Source organism: Vitis vinifera, chromosome 5, assembly GCF_030704535.1.
Source record: "Vitis vinifera cultivar Pinot Noir 40024 chromosome 5, ASM3070453v1".
NCBI classification, from domain to species: Eukaryota; Viridiplantae; Streptophyta; class Magnoliopsida; order Vitales; family Vitaceae; genus Vitis; species Vitis vinifera.
Window position 1 is genome coordinate 25,750,390 of NC_081809.1, and position 15,611 is coordinate 25,766,000.

Here is a 15,611-nt window from a genome sequence, read left to right on the forward strand (position 1 = left end):
TGCAATCAACATTCTAACCGGAAGGCACTTTTTTCAGAATCTTCATGCAACTGAAATCTACTGAGTGAATCTTATGATATGATTTCATTATTATTTACAGGCTGAAATAAACAAATGTGGAAATTAGGTACAGGGTTTACCATATATGGAAAATGACTCTTGGGAAGTACATCCATTATAATCCTTTTCGAATGATGAACTCTTAACGTACAAAAGAACCCACTCATAAATGATACAATATAAACCATGAATGTGTTATTTCAGAAAAATAATAAAATGACTACTTTAGGAAAAATAATATTTGTTGAAATAAACATCTAATTTTCAATAGGTTATGTTAAACATGGCTCAGACACGAACAACTTGAAAGATCTAATACACATTTTCCAGTCAGTACCACATGTCTAACTTACAACAATTCTGAGATAATAGTCCACACCCCCTATGACACCCCTAGAAGGAGAGTTTTTTTTCCTTTTCTACTAACATTTGTTTGATTCTTTCTAAATTATTTGATTACATGTGGGATCTTTAATAATTTTTTTTATTTTTTTATTTTTTCAAACATATGCCTCAGAAGTTACCGAAGTATCCTAAACAAGTTGTTAACAAACATGCTAGCAGGGATATAATGTATATGATTTATGTTGCTCTGAAAACTCATCGATCTTTTCATCCAATACTTTTTCCCTTGTGCATGTCTCTCCAGCAATCTCAAACATCCAGTCCAGAAGCTCACAAGAGCTTTATTTATTTAATCAGAAACAAAAGATGTATTTATTATGATAAAAAAGAACATGAGAAGGATGAGGAGTCCTCCCCACATGAGTTTGATTCAATTGTTCTTATATATAACTAACAAAGTGAGGAGCAAGGATCAAAATGTTGCCAAAAAATGGCAAAAAAGCAGGGAAATATCGGCAAATCAGTGCCTCTTGATATGGTATATACCATGAAAAGACCATTGGGCTGAAAATCACTGCCTTTTTTCCAAATTTATTGGAATTTTTTGTTTTCCCCCCATTATATCGGGGCTTTTGGCAATTTTATCACCATTTTCATGACATTTTCAGTGGTTTTGACTGGTCAATGCAAGGTCAGCTGGGTCAACTTCTTGAAATAAAAAAGGGGAACAGACTGGGACTCAAACCCACACCTTCAATTTGAAATGGTGGGCAGCCAACCGTTAGGGCAACTTTGCCCTTAACAACACATGTACATAAATTATGACTGGTAAACACAAGGTAAGCTGGGTCAACCTAAAATAAAAAAAAGGGAATAGATTGGGACTCAAACCCACAACTCCAATGTGAAATGGTAGGCAGCCAACCATTAGGGCAACTTTGCCCTTGATGTTGATATGTACATAAATTATATATATATATATATACACACCTTATATCTCTCTCCTAAACTTTTTAATATACCTATAAGAAAACAAAATATTAAAATAAAATTTTATTAAATAAATTAATTTTAATTATCTTATTTTCTAATTCCATTTAATAGATCATTAAAAATATAAAAACCATCGTAACAATCTTCTTAATGAACCTTTCTATATATCTTTTGTATAATAATTAAATACAAGAGAAATATGAAGTAATAAATCAAATTATAAATACTTTTAAACAAAAAAATTATATATATATATATATATATATATATATATATATATATATATTATTAATTCTTTTATATCTTAAATACATCCAAACCAGATAGATCATCATTTTAGTTTTAAACATATTTTCAAGTTCTACATATTATTATTACATGTCATAAAAGTTATCATACATGTATTGTTCTTTTTCAATAAAACTACTTTAGAATATGTATTATTACTTATTTTATCATTTACTAGAGTTTTTTTCAACATTCTATGAGACCGATATTTTTTTCCTGATTTCTGTCTGATATCCACCAATATTTCTATATTCTCCCATATTTTAATCCTTAGTATTAAAGAGATACAAACTATTGACATCCCATACAAGACCCTTCCATCTATTTTTGGTCAAATGATGAATGTCCCTTTCATGCCTTTATTCACTTTTATTTTGTTTTGTTTGTTTGTTTGTTTGATTGATTTTTTTTTTTAATTTTTTAATTTTTGATACATAACATAACTTACACCAAGGGGGAGGTAACCCATAAATACAAGGACACTCAAACTGTGCCTAGCATGATATTACAAGGAATGACAAGGCCTTTGATGCCTTAATGAAACTGTTATTTGCAACTAAAAACAATTAAATTTATATTGTTTCGACCAATATATCAACAAAACTGAACATTGTCATTGTTCTCATTTTCAAAAATGAAAATGTTTTTGAAAAAATCATCACAGGGGGATGTAACCCCTATATACACAAGAAGTATTCTCAAACCATGCCTGGTGCATCATTACAATTGACAGGGAATGGCAAGCACTTTCATGTGTTAATGAAACTGTTATTTTCAACTGAAACAATCAAATAAATATCCTTTCGACCAAGATGTCAAAGAAATGGAACATTGTCCTTGTTTTCAATTTTAAAAATGAAAACGTTTTTGAAAAATCATTTTCATTTGCACTATAGAAAAGGCAATCAAAAACTTAAGACAAGTCAGTATTCCTTTCTTTGAATCAAATCATAAAAAAATAAACAAGCATAAAAAAATAATAAACAAAAAATGAATATTTAACTTAAATCCCTATTTAGTTATTTAAATTGCATTAATTACCACAATATTATTAAATTCAGATTTGAAAATACTAAGAATTTAAGTCAATGGCATGGTTAGAACATAGTTGCAGGCTGGTGATAGTGAAAATCACTCAAAAGTTCAAGCAAACATATAATATCAGAAACCATTAATGCATCAAGATATTCTTTTGATAAAAAATTAAGATACTAATTTGATCACTAACCATCAGGACTTCCCAAAGGGGGTACACCATGCCCACCAGCACCCATGCGAAGAATAATTGTAATAGCAGGATTAATGAATGCATGCTGACTCCTCTTTATCTGTATAACAATAAACTAGTGATCCTCTGAAACCTTCCTTAGCATATAAGCATATCAAGTCACCCAATAATGTGGGTGGTGAAATATCAGAAATAATCAAGGAAGAAATTACATGCCTCATCTATATCTTGAAATGGTATAATCACCTGTAAAATGAGACATGAACAAAATAAAGCATTATATGAGCAGTAACGCATATGCTTGGAACAAGAGCATTCTTTTAAAAAAAATTAGAAAATAACTCACAGGAGCCACTAGGAATTAACCAATAAAAGAATTTACTTGAGTATGCAGCTATTCAAGGAAAAAGAAAATCCAATATTAGCTTCCTCTTGCTGCTTCTTTAACTCCATTTGGTATCAGATTATATGGGTGGTTTTGTCTTGAGGCTTGACTCAAGTGACAATGGGTTGGTGGTGGGCATACAGAGGTTCCAAGTATGACTCCGTGTAACAGGCAAAGAAAAAAGAAAAAAGAAAAAAGAAACATTTACCGATGAAAAGGGATCATATAAGTGTACCAGAGGAATAAAATGAGAGTTATCTTAATGGAGATATCAATATGGATTTGGAAAAATGTCTGGAATTACAAGCAAAATATGAGTACTTTTATGAGACTCTGGGAACTATTTATGGAGTACTTAACATATACTATATAGATCCCACAAATTAAAATAAATAAAAAATAAAAAATAAAAAAACTGTATTTGACTGATATGCTGTAAATGCAAAAGTGAACTGAGCATAGAAGGCACTATTAGTATAATATCATAAAATTAACTATCTGTGACCCTAGAATTTTAATTACAACCTATTTACTGAGTGGTAAAATCACTGTGCACCATATGGAGTTCCTAGGGGCATGGTAGTTTCCTTTTAGCAAATCTAAACGTGTTTTGAGACTTAAAATAAAGGACCAAAGCTAAATTCACAAAGAATTGAAACAAGATTGATAAGAGAATAACAAAGAAATCCAACTTTAGGGGGGTTGCAAATTCTCATAATATGGCTCCCTTTGTTCACAGTTTGAAGATTAAAAAAGGAAGACACATTAATAGAGCTTCTTGCAATTGTTGAAGTGCAGGAACTAGCCATTGGAGTGCTGTTTGCAGCCAATTGAATGCTGCAATGGTTCTCAAAGTAGCAGGTGGCTCTTCTGGTCCTCTACAAAAAACCTAAACTCCAGGCTCTTTTCACAAAGAGGCACATGTTCTTTTATGCAACAGAACTAACTTTGTCAGTCAATATGCTTGAGATCCCGACAAGATATGCATCTAGTCTACATTGATTTGGATGAAAATTGCGGGCATCTACCGATCATCAGGATACTACCAAGATATTGCTGAGATCTCAATATGTCATGATCTGGTCCAGGATAAAATGAAACTGATTGTGATAAAAACAATCTTTCTTGACACTCAGGAAAGTTATAAGCCTGAGTAAAGTTTATGATATTGGCAAAATATAAACCAAGGATATCATGGTCATGACCATAAGCCTTCCTTTTAAATGGTATAATGAAGGTATATATATAACAAAATCATGCTGGTACCCAAATGCTAACTCCCCACTTTTCTCCACAACTCCATAAAGAAAGAAAAGGAAAGAAAAGAAACAAGACAAAAGGGAGTGCCCATAGCACATAGTAGGTCCACATTCAAAATATCAAACAAAGTTTTGGTCCTTGGTGCTTCATATATTTTGATTTCCTTTCTCTTTTTTTCTTCTTTTGATTAAGGCCAGCATATCCATTAAATATTCTGCTCTCTTCCTTATATATCCTATTTTCTTTTTCTTTTTTCTCTGTGCATTCTATTCTTTCTTTCTTTCTCTTTAAATTTTCATTTACCATCAAACACAACCACACACACACACACACACACACACGCACAAACTCTGTAACTAGTTCCACCTTTAACACAAAGTAGGAGCTCCATCCATTTCTGAAATTCCCAAGTGGACAGACATATATATGTGCTGAGGAATCATCCTCATTCTAGATAAACCACACTTCTAACAATCCTAATCATAAATAAGAATAGTAATGCTTCTCATTTTAGTTTGCTCATGTTTATATAAAAAATATATATACAGAAATATTAACTAAAATTTTGGAATACAAAATAAAATAAATGAGAGAAAAACAAGCTACCTTCATTTGCTTAGAAAATACATTAGAATGGAAGCAAATGTGCCATCCAGAGACGTACATACGACCATGATACAAGAAAGATCTTTCAAGGGCACATGAATAGCTATGTTCAACAACCTGAAATGGATGTTCTTTTTATTAGAACAGTAACTAGAATTTCCAGAAAGGGCAAGACAAAGACAAAACAAATTCATCAATATATTTACACTAATTTTACAACTGATACACTAAAAGGAAATTTAACAGATACACATGTCCCACAAGAAAAAATTCAACTTGACTTGCCTCATCTGGATGGAGGTTAAATATCGTTTGCAGAGGCCCAGGTTTTTGATGAACCAGAGTGGGCCCTTGTTTATCTGAAGACATTCTTCTTCGAGTGTTAGCTCCAGAATAGCCATTCAAAACCCTACCATTATTCAAGAGCTTAATAATACTTCAGAAGTAACAAAAATAATCCATGCTAGAGATTCAACATGTTTAAAAAAGTATATCTGGATTGGCATGAGCTACTGATTAGCAAAATGAAAACTTCCACACATTAAATGCAGTGATAAGAATGTAAAATAGTACTAGTACCAAGGTAAAAATACCAACAGAGGATATAGAAAGGAATATGAAGACTTCAGCTATATCCAACCATGATTGAAAAGACATTCAGATGGAATACTACATTCACCAAGAAATGGTAATGGATTTGCATGCTATTTGCAACACTGCATGGACACAAATGGTTAAATACATAACCATAAATTCATTCATTTATATGCTATGAAAAACAAAAATAACAGAATGTAAAACATCTCAGATATGCATGTGGCACACGTATTGCTCTCTGTTGACTGAATAAAAAGAATTCTGTTAAAAGAAAAGAAAAGAATTCATATTTATCAGGGAAAAGGAATCATTCTTCACACAATACAATAAGGGAAGGACACAAACTCTCAGGAACTGTTCAATCTGACTGCATACATGACTATAGACTGATTAGACAAACCAACATTAACACTATTTATTTTGAACTTAAAACAATGGGCTACAAGCCAGGCAAGGAGGAAATTTTGTCCAAGAGAAAGTGACAGCAGTAGTTTTTTTCATTTTCATATTTCCTTGAATTTGTTTATTCATAAATTTATATTTAAAATAGGATTTTTTTTTATTTTTTTTTTTGATAAGTAAACAAGAAGTATATTACCAAAAGGCAAACAACCACAAAGCATACAGGATGTATACAAGGTAGCCTAAACCTCAAAGAGCAAGCTTTGAAACAAAAAACCTCACCAACCCTTAAGTGGATGCTAACCACTCCAAAAAACCTATAAGAGAAGAGGCCTCCTCTCCAATATACAATCTAGCCCAACTCCACAAGTTACATACAAAAGAATTTTTGAGTTTCTGTACTGCTAAGGAACCCCCCCTAAAAATCATCTATTCATTTCCTTCCAAACCGTCCAAAAAATACACAACAAAATGGATTTCCAAATCTTTTTCCTTTTTTTGCCTACAAAAGGGCCCCTCCAACTAATTAATACCTCTTTTACTGTTTCTAGGAAGACCCACTAAATGCCAAACAAGATAAGGACAATCTCCCAAAGAACTCTGACCAATATACAGTGTAAAAGAATATGATTTACAGTTTCTTCTTCACAACCACACAAATAGCAACAATTTGGGAGTTGCCACCCTTTTTTTTGGAGTCTATCTAGGGTAAAAACCTTTCCCCACGTAGCCTCCCAAACAAAAAAAACAACTTTGGTTGGGACTCTATCCACCCAAATGCAATTCTTCTGGAAGGAAATGTCATTGGGTGTAATCAGCAATCTGTGCACTTCCTTAACACCAAACTTTCCATTTCTCCCACCCTTCCAAGTAACTGAATCCTCCTCTAAAGTTAGCTTGTAGCCCCTCAAAACAGTTAACAAGTATCCTACCAAATCCATCTCCCAATCATTAAATGCTCTAATGAATCTTAGATTCCATCTTCCTTGTCCAAAATTCGGATCCCAAACTTCATCTACCGTTGCATTCCTATGGACAACCAAAGCATATAATTGAGGAAAACTTTGGGACAGCACTGCAAGGCCACACCAATGATCAGTCCAGAATCTAATTTTAGTACCATTACCAACTATGAACTCTATATTTTCCCAACACCAATTTGTTTCCTTCAAAATCTTCTTCCAAACCCCCACTCCAAATGTCCCATTAGCTTCATTTGTCCTCCAACCAAGGCCCTCTTGCCCATACTTCACTAAAATCACCTTCTTCCAAAGGTTTTCCTTTTCACAGGCAAATCTCCATATCCATTTACCAAGCAAGGCCCTATTCAAAAGTGCTAACTTCCTTATGCCTAGCCCACCCTTTTCCCTATCCGCACACACCACCTCCCATTTAACTAAGTGGGCTTTCCTCTCCAAATTTCCCCCTCCCCAAAGAAAATCTCTTTTTAATTTTTCTAGTCTTCTTGCTACTACCTTGGGCATTCAAAAAAGAGACATCTGGTAGATGGGCATACTAGCCATTGTGCTCTTTATGAGAGTGATTCTCCCGCCTTTGGAAATATATTGTCTTTTCCAAAGCGCTAGTCTCCTCTGTACTCTCTCTTCCACCCTATCCCACACAGAAAACAACTGTATCATCAGCAAATAACAAATGAGAGATATTCATTTCCGTCCTTCTTCCCCATATCCTGCACCCTGAAAGAAAGCCCCCATCAACAGCCCTTCTTATGAGAACACTCAGCACTTCCATTCCCATAACAAAGAGGTAAGGAGATAAAGGGTCTCCTTGTCATAGTCCCTTAGAACTCGAAAAAAACCCTACCGACACCCCATTTACCAAGACAGAAAACTTAGCTGTTGATATGCATCTCCACATCCATCCCATCCACTTAGACCCAAATCCCATCTTTTGCATAACCTTCATTAAAAACTGTCAATTGATGTTGTCATATGCTTTTTCAATATCCAGTTTATAGATTAGCCCTTTCTCTTTTCTTTTTTGCCAAGAATCAATCACCTCGTTTGCTATTAGTGAAGCGTCCAAGATCTGTCTACCCATCACAAACGCATTTTGATCCAATGAAACCACTTTTCCTATCACTTTCTTAAGCCTGTTTGCCAACACCTTAGCCAACAATTTATACACTCCCCCTAAAGTAAAAAATCAGCATTATTATAACAAGTTACTCTCCACCCACTGTATTGCACTATCATTCTTTTTATATATATATATATAAGTAAAAGAGCAGTTATATTAAAAGCCGAAAAGGTGCATCAAAGTACACATGAAATATACAATAAAGGCTAGGAAGCAAACAAGAGTAAAGAAGAAGCACAAATACGTTACACCCCCACAACAACCAAAACCCGAAACACAAATGCAAACCACCCCCACACCATCAAAAACCTACACCCTAAAAATCAGAAAAGAAAAGAAAACATCCCAGGGCACTTCAGTAGACAGAAACCCACAACCAGGCTGAAATAGGAAAGACCTCACAATAGAAGAGATTAAACCCCGTTGCTCTTTCCCCTTCCCCTACTTGAGAGAGGGGAGCACTTGTAATTGATTACGCATACAATTTTTGAATTTCCCTTTTGACACAGGAAGACGAACACGTTTTCTTCTTTCCCATTGAGATCTTCAACCCACGCCCTTTGCTAGCCTCCAACTTTCTCAAGAGGGAGGTTATTTCCCTTTCATAACCAGCCATTGGCATCCCCAAAAAGTTACTCAACTTGGTAAACTCATAGGGAAGGCTTTTGGAAACAACCAACTCCCCCATCGAATCACCACCAGCCTTCATGGCCCTAAAATCCTCTACCTTGTCATCTCTAACCACCAAATCCCTTCCAGAAAGACCCTTTTCTGCAACTCCCGAAATGTCCAACAACCTTCCATTACGGGAAGGCTCATCCCTAGGAAGGCGAACTGACCCACTGTCGCAGCTAGGCGATCCAACTAGAGAGTGAGCAAGAGAAGAAGGGGGATGTGGCAGCCTACCTTTGGAACCCAGACGCTTCATCCAAGAGGGCTTCCTCAGCTCCTGAAACCCACTCCTCCGGACCTTGAGACACCAACTTTAGAAGGGGATCAAAGAAGAACTCCAATTGGTTGGAATGAACCCCACTGCCAGAAGTACCGGAAACCCTCATTTTGGTCTTTTTGCTTTCCCTCTCCAAGATAATGCTGGAAGAAAAAGAAATGGGTCGGCCCTTGGTAAAAGGCCCAGACCTGGCAGGCCCACCAAGGCACCCTTCTGAAGGGCCCAAACCATTCTCAGCAGGCTGGCCCAAAAGGACACAAGGGCCCCCTTCAACAACTTCTCTTTCTGCACTATCATTCATGCTGTCACATTTCCTTTTAGGTCCCTTTTATCTAGGTTTCGAGTTATGGCTATGCAATTCCTTTTTCCTATCCAACTATTGGATCTCACAAACTAGAGCTTGAATACAAAAATTCATGTGTTTTTGTAGAGTTTCCTGAGAAACAATAGGAAACATGGAGAATAGGCTGAGAACCTTTGAATTGTACATAGGTCTCTGGTGTCTTCAAAAGAATAGGCAGAGAAAACTCTTTTTCATATTTGATTTCCCAAGCAGAATTTTGTTCCAAAAAACAACAGAGAAGTATTTTAAGAATTGTTCAACATTAGAAGGCCACATCACACCATGAGCCCTGAGTGGCATAACAGGAGCACAAAGAGTGGGAGTCTATTGACCATGTCTTTCTCCATTACCCTTGCCCCAATGTCTTGAAGTTATGGTGTAGTTTGTTCTTATTGGCTGGTATCTCATATGTTTCCATAAGAGATGGCAGATGCATCAAGCATATACTCTCAAGGTTTTATTAGGATCCTTAGGAAATGACGGTCATCGCATGCCTCCCTCTCAACTACTCTACAAGTGCTCTAGCTTGAGAGAAATGCTGGAATATCTTAGAAAACGAGGAGGTTTGTAGAAGACCCCAAGCTAGTATTTGGTTGCTAACTTCCCTTCAGGTGGTTGTCAGTAAAGGAGTTCATCTATAATTCCATGGGCAATACTTTTATTGGATTCAGGCCAACTTGCCTTCTATCAAATGGATATGGTTTACAAAGTTGGCGGCTAAATGATAAGTTTTTTGTGTTAATTCCTAAAAGAGGGAGTGCAAATGACCTGAAAAGACTTTGGACTTTTTTTCTATATATAGGTAAAATAAAAGTGCACATAAAAAAAGAGGCACCAGAAGAGGGTTTGAAAGCATATAGGAAGTATGCACTAGCTAATTAGCTTGGTGTGGTTTGTATAAGCTCCTAGCTAAGATGCAGGAAAATAAGTTGAAGAGGATGGTGAGAAATGTGGTTTATGAGTTCCAAAACACTTTTGTAGAAGGAAGGCAGATTCTTGGTGCAGTGCTTATAGCTAATAAAGCAATTGATTCTATGATGAAGAGTGGCTCTAGCAGTGTAATTTATAAACTTGACATCAAGAAGGCATATGATCACGTCAATTGAGCTTTTTTGCTAACTATTCTCAGAAAAATGGGGTTTAGCAAAAAATTGACTAAATCAATTGAGTGGTACATCTCAATAGAAAAGTTTTTTGTGTTGGTTAACGACATCTCTTCAGGTTTTTTTCAAAGTTCTAGAGGCCTGAAACAAGGGGACACCCTCTCCCTTTATTTATTTGTGTTGGCAATGGAGGTGTTCAATTATTTATTAGAAAGGGCTAGAAATGGTGATTTTTGTTGGGATTTGGGGTGAGGTGGAGGGGGACGAGAGGGTGGAAGTGTCTCATTTGTTATTTGCCAACAACATCCTAGTCTTTTACAAGGCCACGCAAAGTCAAATGACTCATTGAGCTAGTTGCTTATGTGGTTTGAAGCTAGGGGGAGGGGGATAAGAGGGTGGAAGTGTCTCATTTGTTGTTTGCCAACAACATCCTAGTCTTTTGCAAGGCCACTCAAAGTCAAATGACTCATTGAGCTAGCTACTTATGTGGTTTGAAACTATCTTAGGACTAAAAATAAATCAAGAGAAAAATGAATTGATCCTAATAGGGAGGTGGCCAATATACAGGATTTCACAATTTAACTAGGATGCAAGATAAGGGAGCTTCCATCTACTTATTTGGGGTCCCTATCAAGGTTTCTTTCAAAGTAGAGTCAATATGGGATTATCTGGAAGAGATATTTCGCTGAAGATTATCAATATAGAAAAAGCAATATGTTTCGAGATGAGGGAGGCTTACCCTATTTCAAAATACTTGTCCAATTCACCCATATATTCTATGACCTGATTAACATTGCTAGAAAGGTCAGACTGAGATTGGAGAAATTCAAAGGGACTCCCTTTGATGCATTTAGGTCATGGCCGATTGTGCCGAGAGAAAATTAAGAGAGAGGGGAGGGGGGTTTCGAGCATTAGATGTCTTTCTTCACTTAATAGAGCTCTCTTAGGAGAGTGGTGTTAGAGATATGATTCAAAAAGAGAAACTTTTTGGAAAAAAGATCATTCAAGGAAAGTATGTAGAGAAGGAGGTTGGAGTTCTTGCAAAGTGAGGGAAGGGTATAGGGTTGAGGTATGGGAAAACATCATAAATGAATGTGACCTTATCAAGAAAAAAGTATATTTTGAAGTGGAAAATGGGAGGAGAGTGAGGTTTTGGAATGATCATCGTATAGGGAAAAACCCTTGTGTATGTTTTTCCCTTCCTTGCATGCCTTAGCATCTAGGCTTGGTAGGATGATCCAAGTGAGGGGAGACACTAAAATCCTTGTTTCTCTAGACATTTGAATGACTGAGAGCTAGATAACATAAAGGCTTTTTTCTTAAGGTTGCAAAGAAGGTCCATGAAGAGGGAAGAGAATGATAGAGTATATTCTTGGTCAAATCTTTATATTCCACCATGTGAAAAATTCCTTTCCCAATTGGCATTATTCTGAAATCATAGGTTTCATCAAAAGCAAATTTTTTTTGCTTGGGAAGCTAGTTGGGAAAAGGTATTAACTTTAGATCAACTTCAGAAGAGAAGGTAGTTGTTGGTGAATAGATATCTCCTTTGTAAAAAGCCAAGATGAATCAATTGATCATATCCTCTTACACCATGCCAAGCAAGGGAACTATGGCAGTTGTTCTCTCTATTCAACATTGTTTTTATAGTTAGTGAGTCTCTTTTAAGTTGACATGACTGTTTTAAGGGGAAAAAAATGCAAGAAGATACATTTTGTGGATAATTTAGAAGGAATGGAATCAAAGAGTGTTTGAAAGCGAAAGGGAAGCCAATTCAATCGCTAAAGTGCTCTTTCCTTAGAAGTTGAATGTTTTGGGTTAGCATGCACATAGAAAAAGTCTCCAATGCCTTTAATAGATTTTTTAGATTGGGTGGGATCTAATTGAGGGATAGAGTAGCTTTTGTGTTCTCTCTTTCTAGTAAAGCTTTTTGGTACCCATTGTATATGTCCTATGTACCTCGGTATATAGTTTCTGTTTTGGTATTTATCTCCAACCTGACTTCATTGGGTGCTCCCTGGGTAAGGATGGTATATGGGTATTAATGACTCCTTGGAGACCATTTGATGGTCTTGTTAGAACATTCCTGGAGCATGCTAGTTTTGGGTGGGCTGTGGAGGCAAACATTCTCGCTCTACTAGAAGGTTTGAAAGTACTACATCTGGAGTTCCTAACCAAATGCTCAGGAATGTCAAAGTCCCTTCTAAAAGTTAAAGCCTTAACTTGGTTAGTGGCTACTTAGTAAACAAAATTGCCTTTTTTGCTTGGGAAGCTACTTGGGGGAAGGTCCTCACTTTGGATAGGCTGCAGAGAAGAGGGTGGCATCTACCTAATCGGTGTTTTTTGTGTGGGTGCGAAGAGGAAACGATCAATCACATATTAATTCATTGTACAGTGGAAAAAGGGTTATGGAACATCATTCTTGCGTTGTGTGGTGTACAGTGGGTCTTTCCAAATTCTGTAAAGGAGGTCCTTAGTAGTTGGAAAGGTTCTTTTGTGGGGAGGAAAAGAAAAGAAGTGTGGAAGTCCATCCCGTTATTCATTTTCTGGACTATATGGAAGGAGAGGAACAGGCTAGCTTTTAAAGGGGGGGTGTTGGATTATCAGAAATTAAAAACATCACTTGTATACATTATCTGGGGTTGGGCTAAAGTGTACATTGATATGGAGTCGAAATCCCTAATAGGTTTCTTGGAGTGGTTAGCCTCCAAATAGGGTTGGTTCGTGTTGTTTTTTGTTTGAGGGTTGGTAGCTTTGTATACTTCCTGTATGCCGTGAGGCTATTTGCCGTCTTATATATATCATTTGCTTATCAAAAAAAAAAAAGAAAGCTAATATTACACACACACACACACAGAGAAAAAGAGAGAAATTTGATTCTTTTGTCAGAAAACATGATTACTCATTGCATCAAAGGAGAATTTATACATAGCATAAATTAACTTTTAGTGCAAAGCTATGGTTTTTATGTCATAATGGGATGAGAAATATGGAAAAGAAAACCAAAGGCTACCTGGAAGAATTTACAGGAAGTTTTATTGTTTTAATATGGAGACAAACCTGACAAGCAAAGATCAGAAATGCATTAATTTATATATAGATTTCTAGAATCCCATAAAGAAAATTAATATAATAAAAGTACAGTCAGAGTTCAAAAAAAGAAGAATTACTTGTCCTGATGTGCTATCTAATGAATACCACACTGCACCAGTTTGACCTTCAGTTTCAACTGGAACAGTCACTGAACCAAGAATTGTACTTTTCCAAATTATATCCCAATCATATATTGTCACATTAATCTGCAAAATCAATTATGGAAGAAATCGCCTCAAATAAACTTGGATGATGTGAAATGAGATAAAATAAATAAGAAAACTGGGATGTACTCCACATATTTCTTGCTTTCATAATAATACAAAAGGACATAATGATATACCCCATTCACAAGGAAGAAAAATGCCAATATCAATGGTCTATTGGGTGTACAAAAGATATTGATCAATGCATGTGTTTTTTGTAGGAAACACTATCAATCAAACAACTTTGAACAAGCTCCACCTAATAGCATAGAATATTGACACAACGGATCTCCTCGGATGAGGAGAGCAATCACAATGGGGGAGAATTTGGGTCAAGAAACAAGGGATCAAAGTAATTTACCCCTTACAGAAAAATTGTCCACCCCCCTTCCAATCACCAAGACACAAACGCTTTCTCTACAACCAGATTCCAAAGACCAGGGCTTTGGATTTACCTCCTTGAGGGAGACCCATATATTTCATGGGCCATTCACTAGTCTCACAACTTAATAAAGAGGTTAAGTTCCTCAGCTGCTCCTGCTGAAGGTTGATTCCCATGAGGGATTTCCAATAATGTTGATCTTAAGGCCCAACATCAATCAAACATCCTCAAGATGAGAATGAAAACAAGAATAGAGATTTTGCTTTCATTTGCAGGATGAGAAGAAATAATGTCATCCGCAGCCTGGAGATGAGAAACCCTGACTCACTTTTGGCAACCTAAAGGCCTTCTACTAGGCACCTAAACCTTCAACACATAAAAATCATTCTACAAAGGATATCCACCATAAAAGCAAAAAGAAGAAAGATAAAGGTCCTCCCTGCCAAAGGCCTTGACCCAAACCTCAGGCCTCTAGTTGATCAGAATACTAAAACTGGTCTAGGGAAGGGACCCCTTCATCCATTTGCTTCATTCTATAGCAAAGCAGCCTTTATGGCTACACAGTGATCCAAGAAATTCCACTTGGCATGGTTGTAGGCTTTCTTGAAATTCATCTTGAGGAGTTAACCTTCCACCTTTGTGCTTTGTGCAAAATTTATCCTCAAGAATTTCATTAGCAGATTAGTGTTAAACAACCAATTTTTCTAAAATCTTAAGCTTGTTGGATTTGAGCTCACAATGTATATCATGCACTCCAACACCCTCCCTCACGTGTAGCCTTCTTTAGGGGTAAATAAGTTGAGGAAATAAACATGCAGTGAGGTTCGAATACAGAACCTCCCGCTAAACAAGGCATTGATACCATGTTAGACAATCAATTTTCCTAAAATATTAAGATTCTAGGATTTGGGTCAATGTATATCATGCACCCTAACAATTAGCTTTCAACACAACATCCAAAATTTTCTTCATTTTCTGGATAGAGATAATCTCATGGAACAACTTGTAGGTGCATTTGCAAAGAACTTAGTGATGATTTGTACAAACTAATCACAAGGCTATAAAATCCACAGGAATTAATGAAGGTGGGTACAGGACTATGTTAAACCCATCCTAACCAATTGCTTGTCCCTATCTAATTGGAGTGCTGCCGCTGCCTCTTTAATTACATTATCAAGAAAATTATCTACAGCCACACCACCATATCATTTGAAATAGGATCCCCCTAAACCAACTAATGTAAACCTTTCTGAGTCACTACTCTGAAAGAG

General features: G+C 36.1%; 1 protein-coding gene across 3 annotated transcripts in view; it reads right to left on the bottom strand.

Annotated features, from left to right (window-relative positions):
- Window positions 1-15,611, bottom strand: part of LOC100261007 (BAG-associated GRAM protein 1) — a 36,115-nt gene that overhangs the window by 5,061 nt on the left and 15,443 nt on the right. For all 3 annotated transcript variants that reach the window (XM_002273948.5, XM_059737208.1, XM_019220188.2), the window contains exons 5-10: window positions 13,830-13,958; window positions 13,673-13,719; window positions 5,451-5,574; window positions 5,166-5,282; window positions 3,131-3,160; window positions 2,915-3,014 (exon numbers count right to left, since the gene is read on the bottom strand). In XM_002273948.5, the coding sequence (XP_002273984.2) occupies window positions 2,915-3,014; window positions 3,131-3,160; window positions 5,166-5,282; window positions 5,451-5,574; window positions 13,673-13,719; window positions 13,830-13,958 (547 nt within the window). The remainder of the gene's footprint in view (window positions 1-2,914; window positions 3,015-3,130; window positions 3,161-5,165; window positions 5,283-5,450; window positions 5,575-13,672; window positions 13,720-13,829; window positions 13,959-15,611) is intronic.